Here is a 15,332-nt window from a genome sequence, read left to right on the forward strand (position 1 = left end):
AAAAAAAACATTAGTAAGCACCGTGACATCTGCTCTCTTACAATAACCGTCTCTGAAATATCCCAACCAGTGGAGGCTGGGGAAGGCAGAAATCAGCGGTAGGGGCTCATTGTAATTCATGGGATGAAATGAGGAAGGTGTTTGATAACCATACGGATGGCATGGAATGAGGAGTGATATCATTTGTCATTGCCTTCCATGCCTTACAATGAGACCTCTGATTTCTACCTCCGCCAGCTTTCCCTGATCCCATCATACAATAGCCTCGGTAGTAGCCTTTCATTGGTTTGTTCTGTATTCACTCTTCAGTCCATGCTAATATATTCAGAATTCAGTTTAAATGTCAGTTTAACTGAGGAGAATATATTACCATTTTTGTATAGATTTATTTTAGCATAACTTTATAGTAGGGTTATCAGGGTTCACTAAATCGTGAGGTGGTTTTAACCGTCTTCACAGGAAGAATACGAGATGTGTGTAAGAGTGATACGGTCCAGTCCATTCTCAGGATACTGAGCAATGGTATGGTACTGCCTCAGAGTTGTAACACAGATAAGAAAACATTAGAATATGCACTTAGAGGCTTAACGTCAAAGCCCAGTGCCAGTCAGAACAGAGCAGAGGAGATGAAAGATGGATCCTAGCACTCCGGGGCTTACCACTAAAATGGGCTTTCTGAGTGAGCGCTTTGTTCAGTCCATCTCTCTTTATAAGCTCTCAAAATAAGGACTTGAAAAGGGCTTTTATCTAATGTGGCTTCAAAGGGCTTGAGGAGAATTCCTTTTTCTTCAAAAAAATGTTTGAGGGGGGGGGGCAGGGGTGGGGGGCTCTGAGCTATTATTATTTATAGTTTTAAACAAATGGAGAATTGGCAAACAAGAATTAGATCTGGAACGATATACAGCATAGCTATGGAGACCACAAAGAATGAGTATGTCATGTGGCCACATAAAGAAAGGGGAGTGAGGGGAGAAATGTGCAACACACAACGGGGACCAATGACAAGACGGGTCATGGCTGAGGGGAGGAGCTAAGGCATCAGACTGACCACCTGACCCGGCTATTAAACAGTCCATCATTTGTGGTGGTCCGTTACTATGGCAACTGCTAACTGGTGCTGAGTTGTCTGTATGTAAAATCACACTAGTGGGTTTGGCAATAAATGGGCGAATGGCTGTCACCGATACTGTTAATATCAGGCTCATTGTAATGCATGGAATGGAATGAAGAATGGTATCAAACACACGTACACACGTTTTATACAATTCCTCATTCCATTCCATGCATAGCAATGAGCCCATCCTCCGATATCTGCCTCCACCAGCCTCCACTGCTTTTAGAATATCTGTATAATGCTCTAATTGGGATCATGCTCAGAAAGTCATGGATTTCATTTCATGAGGAGTAGCCAATGATGTATATGTTTATGGGAGCAGGCCGAGCCCTTTAAGATGAACCAAGGGCTTGTGCCCTGGTTCGCTGATCAATCTGATGAAAAGTGGCTAACCCTTTATTTTGCTGCCCTGCATTAAGGCAGGTACTTAGAACGTACTGGGTAATAGTGTTATTACCTGATAGTTGCATATTGAATAGACTCTCTGTTATCAAATGGTTTCTTAGTAAACACTAGGTAGTTGAAACAGGGCTGTAAATGGATGGTCATGATACAGTGAGTGGAGTCATGCAAAGAGAGAGAGAGAGAGAAAGAGGGGGAGCGAAAGAGGAGTTAGAATTAGATATGAACCTCTTCTATTGTTCCTATCCCTATGGCGCTGCCTCGACGTCCATATTTACTGGGACTTTTGCCTGGTACAAGCAATGACTGAGTCACAGAGAGAGAGAGAGAGAGAGAGAGGGAGGGAGGGAGAGAGAGAGAGGGAGAGGGAGAGAGAGAGAGAGAGGGAGAGAGAGAGAAGATTAATAAAAAACAGCATGAGATTAGATGCAGCAAGTTATGTTAATAAAACAAAATAAAAAACATTAACACAGCTGGAAGAGACCAATCAAAACACAGTTACAAAAGAGAGAGAGAGAGAGGCACTTTGGGCTTCATGACACAGGCAGTGAAATTAGGAGAGGGACTGTGACAGAGAGAGAGAGCGATGGTGGTGATGATGATGATGATGACACTGCAGGGAACTAGGCCTGTTAAAGGATAGAGGGAGAAGAGGAGGAAGAAGAGAAAACAGCAGGAGGAGGACACATATTATACAGTAGGGTTAGAAAGCGGTTATGAAGAAAAACATAGCACAATACAGTCACAAACAGGTTGGTTAGACATCTTGATTAAGAACCACTTGTGGTTCGCTTCATGCGTTGAATAATCAGTGTCTTTTGTTGGGTATTTTTCAGTGTCGCCTGTCTATTTGACATTTAGACTGTTTGTGCTGGAGGAGGGGGGAGATAACAGAGAAAGATCTTGTGACTTTCCAAAATGTGCTTCCTTTCAGAGTTTGAACGTAGTGAACAGCCTTTGCTACATTGAAAACCGGTATCACTGCCTCACCCTTATGACATGGCGACAGGAGGCATGTTTCAGGAAACATTCAAACAATCCAAAAAATCACTCTTTCACCATGACAGAGTGAAATAATCTGACATCATCCACTGGAATGGCATGACTCAGACATACTGCATCAGTATCATGTCACATGTTTGAGAATGTCCCTAAAAAATACTCACCACGTACAGTATACATGAGGGGAGGCTGGTGGAGGCAGAAATCGGAGGACAGGTTCATTGTAATGCATGGGACGGAAAGCAATGAGCCTGTCCTCCGATTTCTACCTCCACCAGCCTCCCCTGGTATACAGTACACCCCCCCAGTAACAGTATGCGGTTAGCTTTCATGCTAGCGTATTCCTGGTCTAAAAAACATGGCAGCAAAAGTCAAGCGCAGGCTTCCAGCTGGCGTGGCATGCACTCACAACCACAGAAGACACGTAGAGAGTCTATCCACAGTCGTCAGTATGCAGCAGGTGACCCAGTCGGGTGCAATACACAGGCACGGTGGTTAGAATAGTTGACAACAATATCAGAAAACACATTCACTGTTAAAACGCCTTACCTCACCCCACCGCAGATGTTCAAGCCAACGCATGGCTAATAGTGAGTGTCCAGTGGGTGTAGCTTACTGCATAGCGGCTGTGTGAGTGAGGGGGACTAGGGTTAATGAAGACCGATGCTCAGCTGATGTGCAGGTCAGTCCTGTGTTGTTCTGTGAAAGGTTAGTGCAGCACTGTAGCTAGGCAGGGGTGAGTAGTGTGAGGAGGTGGGGAGGAGGAGGGTCCGGGCTTCATCTAGTGGGGTATCAGGGGAGGCAGAGGGAGCGTCGTGGCTCACCTTTGCTCACTCAAGACCAGGGAGAGAGCAGGCTCAAGCTACTGTACTTACTATCCCTGGGAAGAGCCTGGGGCTCTCTGCTGCTCGGTTGTGGTTGTGGGTAAAGTTGCCGCTGTGACTAGTGGAGACAGTGTGTGTCTTCTTGATATTGAGGCCCATGGAGTCCATAGACTGGCTTCTGCTGCGGATCACCCGCTACGGGAGAAACGTGGAGGAGGAGGAGGAGGAGGAGGAGGAGGAGACACGTTGAGATGGAGCTGACGACCAGGCCTGGCTGACCCACTGGACTGACTCTAGCAACTGTACTACAGAGAGGAGGGACACTAGCTCTAACCGTGAGGACTCTAGGGCTGACTGTAAGAGGCACAGCAGGACACAGTGAGCACTCATCCACCCAACCAACATGAAGGTAGAGGCAGCGAGAGCCACTAAGCCTGATGTGCCCAGGGGGACCCAGGTGAGTCAAGTGTGGGTGAGTGGGAGGGAGGAGGAGAGGCTGTAGAGCAGAGAGGGAGAGGGCCAAGGAGGGCATATACGTCTGGTCTGTAAACACAGCTGGAAGCAATCCCAACCACTGAACCCAATGTACCTTTATACCTTAATAAGGAGGCAGGTGAAAGGAGGGAGAGAGAGAGAGGGAGCGAGAGAGAGAGAGAGAGAGAGACAGAGAGAGAGAGAAATCTCTGAGAGTGTGTTGTCTATCCCTACTGCCATAACTAGAATGTTCTGGAAGGGTAAGAGAGGGACAGGCTAGCTGTGTCACCAACACAGAGGGGCATGCAGACACAACACAACACAACACTACGACACGACACTGAAGCTGATGAGCCCAGTGGACAGAGCAGCACAGCACAGATACAGGACTTCTCTCCAGGCAAGCCTAATAGAGACTCAGAAAGCATTTAGTGGACAAGGGCATTCCTGAAAACCAGACAAGATGAAACAGCAGAGAAATAGGTAGCAGTGTAGAATCCAGTGGAAGATTAATTTATTTCCCAATTATTTGCTCAGGTACATTCAAAAACACCCACAGTATCCCACTGTTGCTGATGTGCTTCAAACAAATACCTTCAAAAGACAAATGAGTAACGCTTTACTGTTCATTCAATTGTGGTTATGTCTGTTTAGTGTCTAGTAACAACATTGTATCAAAGGAATATCATAATGGGTGTTGATCCCCACGGTCATGAGGCCTCTTTTAAAGAGACTGCAGCCCCCTGCTATTGCCCCTGCCTCTGTCTAGTGACTATGCCAGCCTGGTTACCTTGAAGGACTCAAAGAAGCCCCCTCCTCCTCCGCTTCCATTTTCCATCTTCTCCTCGTCCCCCCCCAGGCCCATCATTGCCTGACTGTTCACATGGAGCTCTTCATACAGAGTCTCCAACAAGGCCGACCGCGTCCGTTCCTGAAACACACACGCACACACACACACACACACACGTTAGTATCCATAACAACACCAGAATGACTGAGAATGCATTGTGGTCCTCTGTGGCTCAGTTGGTAGAGCATGGCGCTAACAATGCTTAGGTTGTGGTTTCGTTTCCCGCTGGGACCATATATACTGAAAAATGTATGCACTCACTGCAATGTAAGTCGCTTTGGATAAAAGCATCAGCTAAATGGCATATATTACTATTATTATATTAGAGTGCCACCCTTTGAATAACTCACCTCCAGTTTGGCAAATTTCTCTGCTTTGTAGCAGGCATACTCTGCATTGATGAGCTTAGTGAAGAGGAATTCATGGAATTCTGGACCCTGAGAAAAAGGGAGAGTTGGACTGATGAGACAAGGGCAAAAGGTGGAGGAAGAGTGAGACATGACTGATATTGTACTGCCGTCCTCGGCAGGTATCCTGGTTCTACAGAGCTCCACCAACTCACCTTCCTGAACACGGCTGGGTCTGGGAGAGCTGGTCCAAAGAACGGAACGTCATCCCGCGCTGTAACCGACACCTGACAAATGACAATCATTAGGAATCATGAATGATGTCACGATTATGACAGATATTGAACAGTATGATTATTTGATATGCTAAATTTCGTCAATATTTGAAGAGATTCATTGCAAAACGCTAAAGATTATTGTCTATAGAGAATCTCCAGTGAAAGTGTGATTTAGTCCAGGACGTGGTTTCATCTGTGTCTGGGAAACCACCCCTAAATGGGGATTCTCCATTGATTCAAGTTATTTTTAGTTGAGGACTATGCTTAATCAAGGTCTGGGAAACCGGGCCCATGGAGGAACTGCTACTGTACCTTGTAGAGGACGTGATCAGAACAGGCGTTCTCCACCTGGACCACCACGTAGGCGTGGAGGAAGTTGGAGGCGATCATGTCAGGAACGAAGGGAGTGCTCTCCTCCTGGAACACAAGGGCCACGATGTCGTTCCCTATGTGCCTTTTCCTCTGCAACTGAAACACACCAGAGAGAAGCGGTGAGAACAACGACATCGTAGATGTACCACAACCTGCGTTGCTCATTCATCTGATATTGAAAGATCAGAGAAAGATGTTTGAGGGATATAAGGAATGCTCAGGCTAGTGTTATGAAGATCTTAGGAAAGCATGTTCATTTTCGATTGAGTCAATGACTGTATGTAACTCCCTCTCTCTTTTTCTCTCTCCTTCTCCCCTCTCTCCCTCCCCAACCCCCCCCCTCCTCTCTCCCTCACCCTCCCCTGTCTCTCCCCCCCCACCCCCCCACCCCCTCTCTCCCTCGCCCTCCCATCTCCCCCCCTCCCCCGTCTCACCCCCCCCCCCCTCCCCCTCCCTCCTCCCACCCCCCTCCCCCTCTCCCTCTGGACAGCAGCCCAACACTCAGGGGACCCGAGGGCTACTCCCAGCTGGGGCTCTGATTAAACATGGTCTGTGTCTCCCTCCGGATACATTATGGCGTGTGTTTGCATCCCCCTGCAGTCATATCCGAGAGAACTGTTTAACAATAAAGTGTGGTGACTTGTTATTGGCCCAGTCACCAACACCCCCCCAATGGAGGACATAATAACTTTGTTAATAAGCCCGTCCTACGATTTCTACCTCCACCAGCCTCCCCTGATGTAGGCCTACGGAGCAGGACGGGGTAAGCAGAGAGACCTTCACAACATGACAGTACCTGTTGGGCGTCGCCCTCGGTGTAAGGCAGCTTGGTGGACACATGGAACATCACCTCCTTGTTGCCATAGTTGTTGTAGACGGACTCAGAGCCTGTCTGGCCATGGTTCACATCCAGGCCACCACGGAACCTAGGCAGAGAGACCACCAATCAGATAGATCCTCCCACTACTCCAGGACCAATCAGACAGACCCTCTCATTACACTAGGACCAATCAGATAGACCCTCTAGCGACACCACGACCAATCAGATAGACCCTCTAGCGACACCACGACCAATCAGATAGACCCTCTCACGACACCACGACCAATCAGCCAGACCCTCTCACGACACCACGACCAATCAGATAGACCCTCTCACTATTCAGCATCACTACTATGACACACTTATCTTTGTTGTTATCAAATACCAGAATCATGAAAATGTAAAGCAAAGTATGGTGGTTTGAGTATGGTAAGCTTGGTAAAGTGTGGTTAGAGAATGTTAAGGTTTGGCGTTTTTGGCTGTGATGACATGCTTACCCTTTGAAGTCATGCAGGTCAATTTTCTCCCCCAGAAACTCAAGGAATTCTACAAAAGCAGGACTCTCCTGACTGTTCCCAAACAGCTCCTCTTCTGTCGTCTGCAAACGATTAGTGTATAGAGTATGAAACAGAAACACACTCCTTCATTTCAATACGTGTTCAGGTCATGTATGGGGGTCTCGTGACATGCTTGAATACATAAAGGATCAACACTATTGTGAAACATAGAATTAACATGACGGTTTCATTGTGAACCATAATTGAAAGGAATAAGTGACAGCAACACCTTTTCTTTCTTTCTGCTCACAATAGAGGAACACGAGGAAACATCAGTTACACTTCAGGACACCGTCAACACAAGACACTTAGTAACAATTTGCATAATGCATGTGATGATACCCATGAGGCTGAGTAAACACACAGTTTACATGATTATTCATGTGTCCTCTCATCAAGAGAGATCAGGAGGGTCAGGTGGTAGGATGTAGGAGGCCCAAGCGTTCAATAGCTTAGCAGGATGTGCGTCCTGAGGTGTGTGTGTTCTTCTAACCCCTCAGAGGTGTGTGTGTGTGTGTGTGTGTGTGTGTGTGTGTGTGTGTGTCGGTGTGTGTGTGTGTGTGTGTATGTGTGTGTGTATGTGTTTGTGTGTCTGTGTGTGTGTGTGTGTGTGTATGCATGTATGCATGCGTGCGTGCGTGTATGTTTGTGTGTGTGTGTGTGTGTGTGTGTGTGTGTGTGTGAGAACCTCTCTGTCCCGTGTGTGCTTTTGCTTTGTGTGCCATCTCTCGAGTGTTTTGTGTGTCTCTTATCCCCAGTGGTCCTCCTGCATGTTAATGTCCCTCTGGGTGCTGAAGAAAGGGTTCTCCAAGTCCCTGTGAGGTTGGCCCTCGCTCCCCTCAAGGGTGACCCACTCCTTCAGGCTTGAGGGTGAAGGAGGTGGACCTCCACACTCATAAGCACTCATCAAAAGGTAAAAGGACCCTCAGCTGAGGCCTCGAAGGCTCTTACAATAGGGTGATGATTACAGCACAATGGTCAATGAGAGAGAATATTGAAAAGGAGTGCCATAGGGCTGGATTAGTCTTTGAGAGACTCCACTATTGTGATGGCAGGAGACTTAGCATATTCATCCTTATTATGGAAATTACCCAAGAGAGTACTCGTGGTAATTCATTCATGGTCAGATCTTATGTAAAGAATATATCAGCTTTATGATGGTTTTATGTATTCTGTTACTACTGTGCCCTTAAATCATAAACAAATGTCCATTTACCACTTTCAAATGACTTTGCAACTCACCTGTCCAAACTTCTGGTAGATGACTCCAAACTTGAAGTTGTTGCTTAGGACATGTTCATCGAACGTGACAATAAGCCTTGAAGCCTGTAGGGAAATCATAGAATCAAAGAACAGTCAGTATCCATTGAACTTAATAGTGCCTTCATAATGTTAGGAGATACTTTAGGAACAGTTATTACATCCGCTAGAAGAACACTTTGAAAACAATACAAGTTAGGCTTACTTTTGGGTAGAGGACAGGGTAGAATCGATCCACATTCACATCTTCACAGACGAGCTGGGTTTGAAAAACAGAAAACATGACAACATCAATGTTTGCCTCAAACAGATCACTGTTGTCACAAAGATAGGTCATCCGAAAATAACAACACACAAATTCATTGTTCATGTGCTACACCACCAATCCCTGATGTGTCTTACCTTAGCCATCTGGACCACGTTGGGGAACTCTGTCAGGCAGGAGATAGGTATCACATCATGGTAGGTCTTCAGTTTGGTCCTGGTGGTGAAAAGACAACAAAACAATCAAACATGCTCTCAGATGTGATGCAACACTTCTCAGAAGGTGCCATTCATTCATTTCATTATTCTCCACTCCACTACTCCTCTCCACTTCACTCCTCTCCTCTCCTCTCCTCTCCACTCCTCTCCTGTCCTCTCCATTCCCCCCCCGCTCTCTTCCTCTCCCCCCCCTCCCCTCTCCTCTCCCACGCCCCCCTTCCCTCCCCTCCCCTCTCCTCTCCCCCCCTCTTCTCCTCTCCACTCCTCTCCTCTCCCACACCCCCCTCCCCTCTCCCCCCCTCCTCTCCACTCCCACGCCCCCCTCCCCTCCTCTCCTCTCCACTCCTCTTCTCTCCCACGCCCACCTCCCCTCTCCTCTCCCCCCCCTCTTCTCCTCTCCACTCCTCTCCTCTCCCACGCCCCCCTCCCCTCCCCTCTCCTCTCCCACACCCCCCTCCCCTCCTCTCCTCTCCACTCCTCTTCTCTCCCACGCCCACCTCCCCTCCCCTCTCTTCTCCCCCCCCCCCTCCCCCCCTCCCCTCCTCTCTCCCACTCACTGGCCTACATTGTCCATCTGTCACATCATGTGGAAATAACAGTGTTGTTGACACTCTCCCTGGCTTTATGACTGTTATGATAAGACCGTCACTCAGAGGAAGTGATAATCAGGACAATAGAAAGTGATTTATGAACAGAAGTAAATGGAAATTCTGTCCCATTGATACCAGAGGAGGCTGGTGGAGGTAGAAATGGGAGGACGGGCTCATTGTAATGCATGGATTGGAGTTAGGAATGGTATCAAGCACACGTGTTTGATACCATTCCTCATTCTATTCCATGCATTACAATGAGCCCGTCCTCCGATGAACAGCAGAGTATCCTGACATTTGCGAAAGGAGGAAGGAGAGAGAAGGAGGGAAAGATGGATGAGAAAGGAGAGAGAGAGAGAGAGAGAGAGGGATGTGAAGATGCAGCCTGAGAATGTGTTAGCTACCTAAGCATCAGACGGAGGTGTTCCTGGTCACCCATGACGTCGTACTTCAGGGAGAAGACCAGATGCCCCAGAGCTCCGTCCACCGAGTAGTAATTAAAGTGCTCCTGATGACACAACAGAAGGACACAGCTGTTTACAGCCATATTCTCATCATACACACACACACACACACACACACACACACACACACACACACACACACACACACACACACACACTGTGTCTCTTTCGGGTCTTGGCTCTCCTTTAAGGGCAGATGAGATTAGCTGATATCATTGCTGGTATGAGACATGTGGTACAGCCTAATGCCTCTTCATTAACAGCAGGCTCTGGAGGGCCATGCGCCATGCTGTGCCCCTGTATCAGGTTACTCTGCTAGGATTGTGTTAGCGCTCATTCACTCTCATTACTGTAATGAACAGGAGGTGACATTGATTGTAAAATATTCATGTGAGTTATGAGTCTCTGAACACCGGGTGACGGGAGATATTCAGTTATGGCATTGCTGACTGTGACGGCATTGCTTTGCACTTTCCCATACAGGTACTGATGATACTGCCCCTAAAAGAAAGTGTCGGGTTCAATTGCTTGACTTAGTCCTTTTAGCTCTTAATGGAGAAAGTTCCACAACATTGCTGGCTAGTTTCACACCTACGGTACTTTATTTAGACAATCTAATTTTATACACACACAGACGTGGCTGTGTGTGAGATGGAGGAGAGCATCTCTCCCACACACACACACACACACACTGTACAGTTGTCAACCTGACCTTTCCCAGGAAGTGTTTCCTGTAGATCTTGGCGGTGCTGTTAGACTCCAGCTTGGTGCGGGTCGTTGGGGACAGGGGTTGGAGTTGCTCCGGATCGTTAGTGTCACTCAGCGTGTGATTGGTCCCCTCGATCCAGTAGCCCCCAAACTGGGGCAGCAGGATGAGGGGGAACGGGCTCCTTCTGCCCAGAACCTGGTCCACAAAAACATAGAAAAGGTTCAGAGGTCAGGGTCCATTCAGTCTATTCAGAAAGTGTAATGAACCCCTCAATGGAAATAAGCAGTACATTTCAAATGTTGAATTGAATTGCAAATGAAACCTAAAACCTAAATTCTGAGGCACAGATACCCAGTGCTCTGGCTACTGGGGCCATGTTGTAATGATTATGCTGATGATGATGATGATGATGACGATGATGACGTTGTTCCCTGCTGTAGTGTTGTGGTTCCTCGTGACACGTAGTAATGACTATTATGAGGTGTTAGTAGTGACATGTAGTAATGGGTGAGTGTCAGTAGTAATGACTATCGCGAGGCTGAGTGTCAGTAGTAATGACTATCGTGAGGCTGAGTGTCAGTAGTAATGACTATTATGAGGCTGAGTGTCAGTAGTAATGACTATTATGAGGCTGAGTGTCTGTAGTAATGACTATTACGAGGCTGAGTGTCAGTAGTAATGACTATTACGAGGCTGAGTGTCAGCAGTAATGACTATTACAAGGCTGAGTGTCAGTAGTAATGACTATTATGAGGCTGAGTGTCAGTAGTAATGACTATCATGAGGCTGAGTGTCAGTAGTAATAACTATCATGATGCTGAGTGTCTGTAGTAATGACTATCGTCAGGCTGAGTGTCAGTGTACCTCATGGACACTGGGGTAGGGGATGTAGTCCTCTTCAGTCTGCAGAGAGAAAAACACAATATAGGCATCACATTGATACTGCAATCCACTACCCATACTATGGGTACATGACTAGCAGGGGAGGCTGGTGGAGGTAGAAATCAGAGGACACGCTCATTGTAATGCATTCCATTCCATGCATTACAATGAGCGTGTCCTCTGATTTCTACCTCCAGCAGCCTTCCCTGATGACTAGGTGCAGTGCTGGAATCAACAGAGAACTATCATGCATTTCAATGTGGTTAACGACTCTACACAAGTCAGTTCGCGATGCTGCTCCTCATCGTACTGACATGTTGTCAGACACGGCTGTGTGGGCGGAGGACCTAAGACTGTACTCTGTGGAAGACTGCAGCTCTGAAACAACTCCAGGAGAGAAAGGAGCAGCGCCTAACTAAGGTCAGAGCTCAGCCTCTGACGTAACTGGGCTCTGATATAACCCATGGCTTCACGATGGGATGGTTTCATTCAAATCTGTTGGGACGGATCGTGACAACCACGCTGCAGGGTTGACAATGATATTACCCTGTTGTAACAATTATTCTAGCGTTTGTCTGCACGCAAGTAGTGGGGGCAGCTAGATTTGAGCACAGTGTTCCGCTGGATACTTGACTTTCTCTGGTCCTGTCCTTTGGAACAGTCAGCAGTCAGACAGAGGGAGATATGAGGGGGATGGGGGACGTGGGGGGACGGACAATGGAGGCAGTGTGTGTGTGTGTGTGTGTGTGTGTGTGTGTGTGGAAGGTCTGGAGATCCAGAGGGAGGAGAGGTGCGTACTTTGAGTGGGGGAGGAAAGGTGCATCTTTGCTCATCCATTCTGTTGCCCTGAGAGAGAGAGAGAGAGAGAGAGAGAGAGAGAGTAGGGGAGGGAAAGACAGAGAGAGAGAAAGAGGGAGTGTTCACACATTACTTTCCAGTAACACACGACACCTGCCTCTGCATTCCAAACACAGATCAAAACAAATCCAGACATTGTCATCCTTATTACTGATAAGAAATACATAAGTCATACTATAGGTGTCATACTGAACTGACTTCTTATCAGACACTTTTGAAGAAACAAACAAAGCACTGAGAGAGTACAATCGTGTTCTCACTCGAGATAAACCAAGAGGTGACAAATCCATCAATGTACATGATAAATATGCAGCAGGCGAAACAGGAAGAAAAAGCAGACAGGAGGAGAGATAGGTGGATGAAGACAGGAGGAGAGATACAGAGGATAGGCAGAGAGGGGAGGAAGGAGTGTTAACAGAACAGCAAGGTGAGCTGAAGGAGAGGTATACTGTAGATACTGTGGTTGGGGGGGGGGGGGGGGGGGCGGGGCAGCAGTTATAAGCTGTTATAAGACCTTAGGGATTACTATGTCACTTGTAAAGACGTGGCCTGAGCACTGCTACATGGGCTTGATAACTCCACTACCTGGTGTAGAAGTGTGGTATGGTGTGTGTGTGTGTTTGTGAGAGAAGACATTCCTGGAACATCTGATAAAGACATGTTGATGAGGATTTTGTTTTCAAAGACATTCCTTTATGATAATGTCAATAAGACCAAGAGATAGCAAAAGAAAAAAGTGTTCGGACCCAAATATTAATGAAGGTACATTTTTGTATGATAATGAAAAATGTCAGCTCTGATACTGAAAGGATATTTTCAGACAGTGAACACAGTGCTCTCTGTTCCTCCATTTTGAGAAGGGCAGTATAGTGTCATGGTCTTCCTGGGGGATCCTCATAAGACAGAGACAGAACTAAAAATAACAATTACACCTACTACGCCACATTAAAAGCTCTACTGCATGTCTAGTCTTCTAATTTGGGGAGCGAGGAGGAGGGTGATGATCGCTTTCAAAGGTCTGGGACGGCGGAGAGTTGGTGTTAGTTGGTGTTCTTGGAAGCAAGTTAATTCGAGTCTGGGCAGAATAATCATGAGAGAGAGACGCCTCATGCCCCGACATCCCCTGACATCTGCCCCACTGACTCCAGGACAGAGGAAGGGGTAAGACGAGCCGTTGCTGCTGAAGGACAAGCCAGCGTAGAGTAGCATCTAACAGAGACTACCTCAAAGGTTAGTGTAAATGGCGTTGCCTGGATAATGTAGAACAAAAAAGGACCTGAAAAAGTTCAAAACACCTTACCTGCATCTTCTCAATCATTTCAAATAAATCTGGGGTCTGGGGAAAGGAGAGTGAGATGAGGTGGAGGTTACAAGTCTAGTCAGTAGCTTTCGATGTACCGATGATGTACTCCCAGGGTGTAAACAGACTTAACCTGGGGTTGTACATGTACATGCTATACATGTTTGTATAGCACCATCACACAATTCCTTGGTTACACATTATTCCTTCATGCTGTTTCCAAGTCTGGCCGTACGGAAACACACTCCCCTAATTGTCTATGTTCTCAGAACTGCAACAGAAGAAGTCCTTGTGTTTGACTGAAATAATCCTTTTTCTTAGAGATGTTTACATCTCAAAGCGTAATGCACAGATCATTACTATGATAAACATCAGCTGGCAGCTGTGGGGAGGTTGTCTCAGAGAGAGGGCCTGACCTATGGTAACTCCCAGCCAGGATCCTGCTTAAGACACTGCTCCATCATAACAAAGCCTATTGCTTTCCTTCTTAAAACAGAACATCTCTGATCATGATTACAGCAAGTATAGTGTATTTAAGATAAGATTAATCACCATTTAATTTCACTTTCTAATGTGCTTTTCCATGTCTCATTTAATTGATAACAATTACTTTGTCAACACGTATTGCTTTATCACACGCTGAGAAGATTGAACAAGTTGCCTTTGATTGTACAGTTGATTAAGACCCATAATAAGCATATGAATAACATTTAAGCATTAAATTCAATTCATTAAACTCCTGTCTGCACTGTGTCGGAGATGTCGTCCAGCCCTAAGGCACACTCAGTCAAGGCTGACTTAGTCAAACAGTTTGTGTACAGGATGAGTGTTCAGAGTGAGTTTACGATTAAAGTCCTCCACCATAGGCAAATACAAGTCTTCCACAAACCCTAAAGACAAACATCCCAAGCTAAAACAGCACTGGGGCCAACCATGAGAGAGAGAGAGAGAGAGAGAGAGAGCAGTTTGGCCCTCTGAACTGTTTACAGACGGAAAGCCCATGATATCCTCACAGTTCATAAACATACAGTCCATCACTGTCACCTGTCAGACACACTAACGTATCATATGACAAAACTACTGTAAATATTCCTAAATATCCTAAAAAGAATCCTCTGATTGCATTAGAGTAAGCCCTAATTTATGACAACATAAAAGGTTATCATTTTCATGTGTTAAGGCTTATGTCAACAACAGTCTCAATAACTCATTTAAATGAAGTGAGATTCTGGGTTCTGAGGTTATGTCAACATACTGTATACCGGTAAGATAAACTATGAGGGCAACATTCACAGCCTCTACTGTACGACTTTGACCTCAATTTGAATTGGCAGTGAACCAAGCATCACATCTCTAAAACGGGCCAAAGAAGGTCTTTGAAATGAATAAATCTATGACAGACAGTCCTCATGCTCTGGTCTGTCTAATTCAATATATGTGAGCAGTGAGAGAGAGAGGGAGAGGGAGCACTCCTCCGACACACACACACACACATGCCAGCTATGGCTGATATGACTCATGATCGTCTGGGAACTCCCTCTACAGTCCCAGTACCTGATTGATTGTCAAAGGTAGAGCTCTCTCTCTCTGTCAGCGGGAGGACAGATCTAACACAGTACTCACTTGGCTCGGCCTCCATTGTTCCACTGTCACCACGGGAACAGTCAAGTGGACCTGGTCACTTGTAGACATTTTGAAGTAAAAGCAAAAACAAATAAAAACCTCTTCCAGGTAAAAGAAAGTAGT

General features: G+C 46.4%; 1 protein-coding gene across 8 annotated transcripts in view; it reads right to left on the reverse strand.

Moving 5' to 3' along the window:
* rap1gapa (RAP1 GTPase activating protein a) overlaps nucleotides 1-15,332 on the reverse strand; it is a 53,004-nt gene that overhangs the window by 4,617 nt on the left and 33,055 nt on the right. For 3 of the 8 annotated variants that reach the window (XM_083675123.1, XM_083675125.1, XM_083675128.1), the window contains 16 exons: nucleotides 13,587-13,622; nucleotides 12,227-12,274; nucleotides 11,411-11,449; nucleotides 10,550-10,741; nucleotides 9,778-9,881; nucleotides 8,703-8,781; nucleotides 8,506-8,559; nucleotides 8,283-8,366; nucleotides 6,981-7,081; nucleotides 6,460-6,589; nucleotides 5,604-5,759; nucleotides 5,229-5,300; nucleotides 5,017-5,103; nucleotides 4,607-4,747; nucleotides 3,394-3,537; nucleotides 1,745-1,822 (listed from right to left, as the gene is read on the reverse strand). In XM_083675123.1, coding sequence (XP_083531249.1) covers nucleotides 1,745-1,822; nucleotides 3,394-3,537; nucleotides 4,607-4,747; nucleotides 5,017-5,103; nucleotides 5,229-5,300; nucleotides 5,604-5,759; nucleotides 6,460-6,589; nucleotides 6,981-7,081; nucleotides 8,283-8,366; nucleotides 8,506-8,559; nucleotides 8,703-8,781; nucleotides 9,778-9,881; nucleotides 10,550-10,741; nucleotides 11,411-11,449; nucleotides 12,227-12,274; nucleotides 13,587-13,622 — 1,545 coding nt within the window. Of the gene's footprint in view, nucleotides 1-1,744; nucleotides 1,823-3,393; nucleotides 3,538-4,606; nucleotides 4,748-5,016; nucleotides 5,104-5,228; nucleotides 5,301-5,603; nucleotides 5,760-6,459; nucleotides 6,590-6,980; nucleotides 7,082-8,282; nucleotides 8,367-8,505; nucleotides 8,560-8,702; nucleotides 8,782-9,777; nucleotides 9,882-10,549; nucleotides 10,742-11,410; nucleotides 11,450-12,226; nucleotides 12,275-13,586; nucleotides 13,623-15,209 lie in introns of all 8 variants that reach the window. The other 5 variants (XM_083675127.1, XM_083675124.1, XM_083675129.1 and 2 more) reach the window with 5 other exon arrangements.

This window comes from Argentina silus (genome assembly GCF_951799395.1).
Source record: "Argentina silus genome assembly, chromosome: 8".
Classification (NCBI taxonomy): domain Eukaryota; kingdom Metazoa; phylum Chordata; class Actinopteri; order Argentiniformes; family Argentinidae; genus Argentina; species Argentina silus.